The following is an 11,300-nucleotide window of genomic DNA, read 5'->3' as shown; positions in this document are numbered from 1 at the left end:
TCTTCTAAGTAGACCTTTTATAACAATCTCAACATGTGAGTGCCGTTGTGTTAAGTAGTCTCCTCGTTCTGCCACTTTTAATCAACAAAAAAAAAATGTTCCACTTTCTTGTTATCTTTCATGTCTCAATTAAAAAGTAACACATTAGTAAAAAAAAATAGCAACTAATAATACAACATTTTAAAAATGCATTTCAAAATTATCATTACTTTGTTAAATTTAATTTATTTTAATTATAAATTAATACATTATAACTATTTTTAAAAACTTATAAAAAAAGAAAACAAACTGTAAAAACAGATGAGAAAATAAAATAAAAAAATAAATTTAATACATTTTTATCAGTATAACAGTAATGACTTCTATATTATAACAAAGAATAAAAGGTAAAACAATAATGGTTATAAGGAATAAACAAAGTTATACACATAACTTCTCTTTTCTAGCATTCATCATTTTCGTTTCATTGAAATTAAACTACAAAGTTATAAATGAAGACAATTGTAAAAATTTTATTGTTCATTGAAGATTGAGTTGTTTTCACTAGGAGGGCTAACTAGACATCTTCAAGTCAATATCTACATACTACAATTATAAAAAGAAAGAAAAACAGCTCCACCCAAGCTACTAGTTCACATGGGCTTGATTGACTGGAACGGATAACCGCGTATCGATAATCACTTGCAATTCATACATGATATATGACTTAAATACTTTTTTTTTTAGTTCTTGTAGTTTAATTATTTTTCTTATTTTTTTCTTGTAATTTTTTTATTTAGATATAGTAAATTATGTTTTATTTTATTTTATTTTATTCTTAAACAATTTAGATAGTATTTTGAATAGTATTTTTTTTTATCTAAACTACTTTAAGGACAAAAAATAAAATAAATATAATTTATAAAAATTAAAATTATTTTTTTAAGGACAAAAAGTAAAAAAAAATAAAATTATAAGGACTAAAAATGCATTTATATTATGATATATCTAACCAAACTGAAGCAACAACCAAAATCCGTAGGAAGATTACGAGAAGTGAAATTATACTAATATTATAACCACAAAAATGATTGGTGAACGAAACAAATCTATTTTACACCTATTAAAAGAGAGATGAAAGAGAGAAGTGTTAAATGGATTTCATGGACTCACCTAACCACATATTCATGAATTCAAACCATCTATGAAGATCAGACAATTTATATTTAAAATTGAATTTACTAAGATGATATATGAACCATCAAATCTAGTTGATCGCGTACGTGAATGTGTGTTTTTAAAATGTGAATATAATAAAAAAATGAGATAGAGAGAAATGATTACTGTTGTCGAAAAAAAGAAGAGAGAAATGATGTATGTTAATTAAGTCTTTGAAATGGGTAAATGTTCATAATACTCCAAAAAAATTAAAAAACAAGGTCTATGTATGCATAAACATATGTAAAAACAAGGTCTATGTAAGATAAAGTAGTTTTGAAAGCACTATTTATAATGCTCTGCACAGCAAATCATTATTTATATTATATCAATCAAGGGCACTGATTTTATTATAAAAAATAAAAATAATTTTCTGTCCTCTTAATATGGATGGATGTAATGCAAAAAGTAAAGTGTGAAAAATAGTTCTGAATTATATATATTATACGCTCTAAAAAGGAATGGGTACCAAAAGTAAGTTCGGCTCATACTATACCAGGTAGCGATTATAATGATCATTCGCAATATCCCCATTGCTTCCATCGATTACTATACTTCTACCTGCAAATAGTCATTGATGAAATTGCAACTTAAGAAAATCCATTTTATTGAACAAAAGATTTGCCGAAAAAAATGCATGCAAAAAATTGTCAAGGCGAGCAAATTAAGTTCAAATTCAGAAATGAAATTTACAGCTAAAACTAGTTCTTAACTAATACTAACACCTGGTCCCTCAGGGTAGTTATCCCAGTTGCTTAGCCCTTCATACTATAAAATGTTAAAGAAGATATAATTACTAATAATTAACATAAATCTTAATTTAAATGCGATCTTAGTCCTTTATATTTTTCGATCTTAGTTCCTTTAAAATCTTAATTTTTAGTCTATGTAAATTCACACTTTAAAAACTAAAATTAAAAAAAATACAGGCGTACAGATACACTAGAATTAAGAAGAAAAAAAAACTCATTTGGGCCCATAAAAGATTAGTTCAACTGAGGTTAAGCATCAAGCCGATATGCTTTGATATTAGAATGAAACATTTTCTTTTCCGCTGAACTTTATAGTTAGCTTTCCAATATGAGTATAATAACACTTGGAAATTCAAATGTGAAATATAAATGCATATGCCTTACATAAAAAATTAATTAACAAAGTAACAACTATATATAAAGAAAAACTTTGTGCGGAAAAAAAATTAAAACACTCAAACTAGTACATATACAATCGTAATGATTGTAAAAATCAATAGTAATTGAGTTGTAAAATCGTCCCACTCTCACTCATCTTCTTCTCTTGTCTTTCTTTCGTGTTATAACGTCTTTCGTTATAATAATCATTTATAATAAAATACACGTTAAGACGTCTACGCAAGTAAGATTTTAGAAATTACAATGGTATGAAATATTTTAAATATTATAAATAAATTCAAATGAATAATTTTTTGCATAAATATATGATTTTATTTTCAAATATGAGCATTTAAAAAATACTAATCAAACTAAACAAAATTAAGTGTTAAGTTCTCCTTTGTCTCAAAAAGTTTATTCTTTGAAATTTGAGAAGATAATAATCCATTCAATAAAACAAATTCTAAAAAGGTTCACAATAGTGTTGTTATTATCCGGCACAGTAATCGGAAAATTAAATTAAAAATTATATATATATATATATATATATATATATATATATATATATATATATATATATATATATATATATATATATATATAAAAACAACTACAAATTATTCACACAATAAAAAATCACACAATGAAAGAACATTTCATTAAATAAATATTAACATTTCATTGCATTCAATTCATGAACAAATAAATATCACAAATACAATTTGGTAATCCTCTGAATCATTAAACTCAATTCTTTGATTTTAGAATGAGTGTGGATTTTAGATTTTTTAAAGGAACCATGAGCTTATATCTATACAATGACATCTTTTCCATCATAGATGAAGATATTCATAATCTCTTCCACATTCTAGATGGAGGTATCTCAAATTTCTTCTCTATCCTAGATGGAGGTATCAAATATCTCATCTTTGTCCCAACTGAAGGTATCAATCATATTCAATTCTCATAATAAAATAAACATACACTATTATCACTTTGTAGAAGATGTGACCAATTGACACATATTCAAAAATATCATTCCAAATAACTACTAAATAAATACTCTAATTTCATACACACTAATAATTTATAAAGTCATATCCCAAATTATAGCATTGCATAAGTCAATTAATAATTAATTATGAAATAAAACTCACACACGTATCAATATATATTTTAGTGGATACATATGATAGCTAAACATAAAACCCAAGCTGCTGATTCAAATAAATTATAAGACTTAATATGTAACTTGTGAAGATTTGTACCTTACAAGATCCTTTTTTGTAAAATTAAATTAGACCTCGAGCACAATAAAAATTACATGTTTGTATGATTATATTAAATACTTAAATAATTTCACGCAAGAATAATATGGAACCTAAATTTTACAATCATCACATGTATTAATTCATACCATGAAAGACGTGTTTCCAAAAATATATACCATGGAAGTTTTTAAAATATTATTTTACTCAACTCTTGAAATATAGTAATTCACATCCTTAACTTATTTTTCCTCTTTTTTATAATAATTTTTTTCTCTTTTATTTATCCTTATATAAGTATAAGGATATATAATCTAAGATTTGATCCACGAGATATATTTATCAATAGATTTGACTAATCAATTTTTTTTTATCTTTTTTACTATATTATATACTTTTATCTAATGTTATTTTATTAAAGAAAAAATTTGTACAAAAAGATTATATGTAAAGAAAATTAAACATTCAAATTAGTAGACACACAATCGTAATTATTGTAAAAAATCAATAGTAATTGACTTGTAAAATCATAACGATTGACTTGTTTTTAGAGTGTCGATACACAAATATGCAAACTAGTATATATACAGACGTAATGATTGTAAAAATCAATAGTAATTAACTTGTAAAATCGTCTCTCTCTCGCTCACTCACGTTCTTCTTCGCTTTCTTGTGTGATTCACAACATATAACTTGAAGCAAAACAGAATTGCAACGAAATGTGTAGATAACCAGAATTCACAATATATAACTTGTAGAAATTATTCAAAAAAAGTAAAAAAAAAAAGTCACCCGCTGCAGCAACCACCGAATTCAGACTTGTCCAGTTGCAACCAAATCAAACGTATGTTTGTCGAAGTAAGAGCTATTCCCAGGAGATGTGTACCCTGAACAATGCTTCATGAAAGAGTATTTTCCTCAACCCAATGACCAAAGGTTCGAGGTGGTACACGGTTACATTGGAGGGACCCATTTCATCGTGAAGAGACTCAAACCGATGACACATGGAGCAAGAGGACCAACAATTTAGTCATTTGTCCAAGAAGTGGTGGAAAGGATTACTATGGTGATCCTCAAAGGGAACTGTGTAGTGTGATAAATAGAGATTTTGTGATATTTTTGAGTGATTTTTCATGTCAATTTGATTTATTATGACACACTTTCATTGGCAAAACTCAAACTATGAATTACTTTTGCTGCTATACAAGAAAAAACCTCAAATAACTAGTCTGAGGAGAATGCTGCCATGACTGCAAAATGTGTGTTGAGTTTAAAGGTGGTAAATAGAAGAAATAGGCTTTCTTAGAAAGAGACTTGGAAAACAAGAATGAAACAAAGAATAGAATAGGCTTTGAAGAGTATAATGAAAGTAGGAAGTGATCGTTGTTAGTTTGTCTAAGACAGGTGTTTAAGAGGTTTTATGTGGGGAAAAAACTAAAAACCACTTTTTTGGAGTTATTTAGGCCCTGTTGATAAGACCGCCATTCTGTTTCAGAGGTATTAATGTTGTGGTTCAGAACTTCCAATATGGATTTGTGAATATGCAAAGCTGACTTAAGTGAACCTTTACAGAGACAACTTTGTACGGCGGGTGCCACAAGATCCTACTCAACATTTTCTCCAACATCGATTCAACAATTGCACTGCAAAGGAGGGTCAAATCTGGAGAATGACTTGGGCAGCTGTGGTGTGGAATGTTTGGGGGATGAGAAATAGGTGTATATTTCAAAGGGAGGTCGTGGATTATGAACGTCTAAAACAAGATATAAAATTCTCCCTCTGGTCGTGGCTGAAGATGGCTTATTCAGAATTCATTTTTTCATTTGTGGTTTGGCAAACTGACCCTGGAACTCGCTTGAATATCATTTTTATAAGCAAACCAATGAATGCTACTGTGAAGCTGCTCGCTGGGCAGTTTGGCTCGGGTTGCTACCATAGGTCTGTGGCTGTTTTAATTGTTGGGGCGTTGTCATGGGCTGGGGGGAACACAACATATATGCATGTTGGGCTTTTTGTTAGTTATGATGTGTGATCTTGTAATGGTGGTAGTAATAGGATATTTGGCATACATATTGCACAAATATTTAATAACCAACAACATCGCAGGGAGTTTCTATATCTTTCATGTAAACATTTGGGTACATCTTACATCCACCAATTTTATTAATATTTATCGATAAGAAAAACTATCACAATCACCACCACCCCGTAATAACATCATCACTGTGGCTATTATTATTTCTACCCATATCACCACCATTAATAATTATACATATACATCATAATCAAAGAAATACGATGAAAAATATAATAATGGATATTTGTGTGTGAAGAGACTTTTTATAAATCTTCCAAGAACATTTCGCTTCGTATTTACGGCACAAAATTAAAAGTTGCGTCTACTTTGATACGTCCTCAAGACTACCCAAATGTCGAGTTTTCCCATTAATTATCCTGGTGTGTCATGTGTGTATGGTCAAAGAAAAAACTACCACACATTATAGATACCTATTTATACATCATAATCAAAGAACTACTATGAAAAGTATAATCATGGATGTTTATTTGAGAAAGGCTGGTCCGTGTTGCTTTCAAATTGGTACTTTAATTTCCGCCAAATTTGTTTGCATGCGACCATATGTATGTCGAGTCTATTCAAAACTCAAAAGGGATGTGATATGGTAGGGGAAGTAGGGACGTGTGCCACTACTCACTACATGTATTTTGTATATTGGAATATAAGAGACTATAAAGAAGATCTTCAGTGGCTCAAGATTACTTCTTCAATGTGTATCTATATTAAGAACATCTAACAAAATTACAACTAGCACATAACTAGAAAAAAAGATCGACAGTGATGTTTAGTTTTCTCATAAATGAACGTACCATAATGATATTCCTCTCACTGTGTGTCCCCACACATGCATGCTTTTCAACGCATGCTAGCACATGCTTAATAAAGTGCAGATAATTAAACCCAAGACTAAACAGATTACAAAGTAAATATAGCAAAAGCTGTTCCATACGCATCTTCGCGAAGGATAGGAGCGAGAGGGGGAAGGGGAACATAAAAAAATTGGCAACAAAAGGTTCCCAAATTTGCAAGGAAGTCAGCACTCCTATTGGCTTCTCCACAAACATGATCAATGCCAATCTGATTTAGCCAAGGGAATATGAATATTTCTCTTACTATATAGTCCGAAATTAGCATGGCGGAATTGGCTCACTCACTTTGAGTAGAAGGATACAGTACTAGCTAGTCTGAGAATCCATCTCGATCCCAATGAGCTAGCTCATTAATCATTTAGAACAAAACGTGAGACATAAAGTAGTTTTGAAAGCATATTATTTATAATGCTCTGCAAAGAAAATCATTATTTATAATCAATCAATGGCACTGATTTTATTTTATTATAAAATTGTTATTTACCGTTGATAAAACATGTGGTTTAATATTCTTTTTACCCGCAAAAATTAAAGACATGAGATTACTAATAACTCATGCACTCTCTAGTGTCTCTACTGTGGTTCACATCAGTCTAGTATACCAGATGAGGTTTATTTATATTTTTAATTAATATTAATTTTTAAAAATATCATTGGTCCATTTTAAAATTCCTGTTTCACGTGGCATCTGTTTTCATATTGAAAAATAGCATTGTTGTCGTTTAATTTGATGCATAACTATTCACTATTGGAGTTTTAAAAAAACTATTCACTATTCGAATCATGTGGCTGAATAAATCGATCTGTTATATTAATCAAGTACAAATTAGATAAACCTTACTTTTACAATTACACAAACGTATATCATGGCACCATCAATCTAGACCTTGCACTGAGGCCGCAAGGAAAAAAAAATGCAACATCACAATTGGTTATGTAAATGCATACGTATAATCACAATGAAAAAAAAATTCACTCTCTAAAATCTTAGATCCTCCTCCTACATTTATGTATTTATACGTGAGAATCCACTCACAAATACAGGGGAAGGATGTAAGATTTGGGGTGTGAATAATTTTTTTTTCCAATACTAGCTAAAAGAATCATAATAATTTTAGGTTGAACTTTGCTTTGAGTAATGCCATAACTACTTTATGATGTATATTTCTTCAACACTAGGGTAAATCGGGGGCGTATCTTCTTCACTTTTCGGAGTTGTGAAGAAAGACAACACCTTCACATTTGACGGCAGTTTGGTCCTCATATGCAAATGTGCCACATGAACTCTTTCCCACTAAGCATGTAGCCTTCAATGACTCTCTTTCCCAATCGGTTTTGTACACCACAACAAAAATTGACACCACACATGCGATCTGTGCTGCCAGCAACCCATAACAAAGACCCACCATCCCAAGTTTCCAATAAAAGGCCAAAACAATAGCCACTGGTGCTCCTACCAAATAAAATGAGCAAAAGTTTATAACAGCCCCAACACCAGGCCTAGCACTTCCTCTGAGGATTCCACAGCTTGTGGTTTGTGGACAATTGGCTAACTCACACAGTCCAATTATAGGTAACACTGCCATGGTCAATTGTAACACCTCACTATCACTAGTGAACACTCTCCCCCACCTTTCTCTTCCCATTGTGGTCCACAACAAACCAAAAATTGAGCTTACAAGTGCTAATCCTATAGCTACCACCGTTGACAATCTTGCCCTTTCACCTTGCCCCGCTCCAAGTTCATTGCCTACTCTGGTTGACACCGATGCACTTAATGCCGTTGGCAAAGTGTACATAAGAGACGTGGTTTGTATCACTATGCCAGCAGTGGCTAGAGAAACACGAGGGTTATGAAGGTAACCTGCTGAAATTGTCATCAACTCGTACCACCACCATTCCAAGCAAACAGCTAGACAACTTTGTATCGAAAATTTCATTAGCACACCCCATTCCTTGGCAATAGTACTAGTGCTGCTACATGTTGTTACATTATGTGACATGTGACGAGGCATTAGTAACGGCACGTGTAAGGACTCCTTGCGGACACGCGTATAGAACATGTACAAAAGAAGGAAGAAAAGGTTGCTAAAATTGGCTACAAAGGATGAAATAGCAATTCCCGGTACGCCAAGGTTAAGTTTGAAGGTTAGAAAAGTGAGGGTTGGAAGGTGTAGAAGAATGGATAGTAAAGTGCACCACAACAGTGGCCAAGTTGTGCCTTTGCTGCGTAGGTAGATACGAAGAGGGTGGAGGAAGCAATTGGCAATGAGGTCTGGAATGGCGAAGCAGCAATAGAGGGTTGCTACTCGGGTTATGTCTGGATTCTGACGAAGACAAAGCATGAGAGATTCGAGGTTGAGCCAAAGAAGAGAAATGGGGAGAGAAAATAGCAGTAGCATGAGAATTGTTCTCTGCAAAGTTAGAGAGAGTAAGGAGAAGTTTCGAGAACCGAAGGCTTGGGTGCAGAGTGGCTCCATGCCCATGGCTAGACCTGAGAGGACAGAATAACCGGTTATGTTGGTGAAGCCTATGGCCAAAGAACCTCCAGCTAACTCCAGGCTTCCCAACCTTCCCATGCACACAACTAAGGTCATGTTTTTGAGGTACCCCACAAGGCTCATGGCTGCTATTGGGAACCCTATGTCTGTCATTCTCTTTGCTTCCTCCAATACCTGCATTGATGGTAAATAAAATACAAACGTACGTGAGTGATCCATATTTGGTATATCAACAAGTTAACTTTTACATTGGCTGGTTGAAGGTCATAAATGAAGAGTAATGATATTCGTCTACCTACATTGGAATAGACTGATTGGAAAAATAGAGATAAATGGGAAGTTAAAAGAAAGAAAATATGATATATGTAACAAGTGATGTGGCAGGAAAGAAAGAGAAATAAAGAAGAAAGTGAGAAAAACAATTAGGTATATACTTTGAATGAACTATATGTTCATGGTCTAAAAAAAAAAATAATAATCCATTCTATTATGATGTAAAGATTAATTGAGATAATGATGATTTATCAGAAAATAGGACAGGATTCAGATGGAAGAGAATGGAAGTGGATGACAAGTATTTTCCTAGATTAATTAAAACTCAGTGGACCATATTATTTAGTGTAGGTGTACGTATGTGGAAATCATAGAAAAGGAGAGGAAGGTTGTGAAAGGATGGAATGGTAAATTAAGTTTCCTACCTCGGTGACTGTCGGGTATGTGTTTTGGGATTTCTGTTCTGCAAGCATCTTAAACCTTTTGGTTAGTTTTCCTTTTTCTTTTTTTTTTCTTGTTTCTAGCTTTGTGTGTTGAAAAAATTATGAGGAACACAAGGGGATAGTGGTGGGGGTGTTTGATATATATATTCCTCTCCTCCGAAAAACACACTCCTTCAAAAAACAAAAGTGAGCGGGACCAAGAGGAGTTAGATATCGAGGAGAGGAAGCAAGCAAAGTGGGTGTGATCAGGAATTAAGCAAAGAGAGACTCTTTTATAAGGTTTCAAGATGTGGTCGGTTACGTATGTTCGTTTGTTAGCATTGATTGACAAGCTCAAAAGCTAGCTTTAATAACTAACAGTAGTTTTCAATACTAAACCAGCTCCTTCTCAATGGATTGTGCCGAAAGGAAGAGAAAGATAAAAATAAAAATAAAATGTTATAAGTGATATGATAGAAATGGAAAATAAAAAAGTAACAAAGAGAATGAATGAGATGGAACTTGGAAGAAAAACGAAATATATGTTTATAATAACTCTTAAAATATTATCGTTAAGAAATATATATCTGTGACTCTTTTCTACCGGCAGGAAGAACGTGATAGCGGAAAGAAGGTGATAGTCTGATAGATAAAAAATAGAAAAATATAGGTTAAATTAGTTTTTTTATCTAATTTATCTTTTTAAGGTTGATTTAATTTTCTATTTTTTTTATATTCAATTTAATTTTCTAATTTTTAAAATTAGTTCAATTTAATTTTAATATCTAAATTAAATTTGACTGGTCTTATTGTCTAAATTTAATCATGTCGTCTAAATAAATGTTTTGTGACGATTTAAATTATTTTAAACAATTATAAAATGTGATTTCTTAATTATATTGGTTCAATCTAAATGACATGATCAAATTAAATTAATTTTAAAAATTAAAAAATTAAATTTAATTTTAAAAAATTAAATAATTTAAAATTAAAAAATAAATTAGAAAATCAATAAACTAATTTAAACAAAAGTATATAAAAGAGTTATAATTAAAAAATAGTATTAGAATATGTTTAAAGATATTTTTAACCCAAGACTAAACATTTTTTAGTCAAAGTATCCTTGTTAATATTAAGTCGGAACCAAAACTCAAGATACTTATCGATTATTTTGGAACTGCTATGATACCTTATTAAAAGGTCACATAGATGGTATTCAGATTAATTTGCATTGAACATCTTAATAGGGATAAGTTAATTTCTCCTTGTTGTGTATACGTTAAAACAAAACCAAATACCAAACGGATACGAATAACTCCAGAATGTGAGAGCAATGCTGCAATAGTAAACAAAAAAAATACCTAATTTATAAATAAACCGTGTGACATGTTGATCAATTGATGCTGTAAACTCAAGTCCTACTTTGTCATTTTTTCAAATATATAGAAGCATCTGCCCGGCCGAAAAAAAAAAAACTCATATGTATGCTGTATTACTTATCCTCCTTTATTTTTGAAAGGAAGATATTAGTTGTGAATGTGAGCCAAACTACTGCCACTGGAT

General features: G+C 31.3%; 1 protein-coding gene across 1 annotated transcript; it reads right to left on the bottom strand.

Annotated features, from left to right (window-relative positions):
• Positions 1 to 7,335: 7,335 nt before the first annotated feature.
• On the bottom strand, positions 7,336 to 10,103 carry LOC100801932 (protein DETOXIFICATION 55). Its single transcript, XM_003528585.5, has 2 exons — positions 9,741 to 10,103; positions 7,336 to 9,216 (listed from the first exon to the last, which is right to left on the bottom strand). The coding sequence occupies exons 1-2, from the start codon at positions 9,786 to 9,788 to the stop codon at positions 7,744 to 7,746; spliced, it is 1,521 nt and encodes a 506-aa protein (XP_003528633.1). The 5' UTR covers positions 9,789 to 10,103; the 3' UTR covers positions 7,336 to 7,743.
• Between the last annotated feature and the right edge of the window lie 1,197 nt (positions 10,104 to 11,300).

This window comes from Glycine max, chromosome 7 (genome assembly GCF_000004515.6).
Source record: "Glycine max cultivar Williams 82 chromosome 7, Glycine_max_v4.0, whole genome shotgun sequence".
Classification (NCBI taxonomy): Eukaryota; Viridiplantae; Streptophyta; class Magnoliopsida; order Fabales; family Fabaceae; genus Glycine; species Glycine max.
This window is presented reverse-complemented; position numbering and strand designations above follow the sequence as displayed.

Excerpts from the sequence above, each read along its gene's own strand:
- LOC100801932 (XM_003528585.5), bottom strand. The coding sequence starts at position 9,788 with ATGCTTGCAGAACAGAAATCCCAAAACACATACCCGACAGTCACCGAG. Across the intron at positions 9,217-9,740 it reads CATACCCGACAGTCACCGAG|GTATTGGAGGAAGCAAAGAG; the intron begins GTAGGAAACTTA and ends CCATCAATGCAG.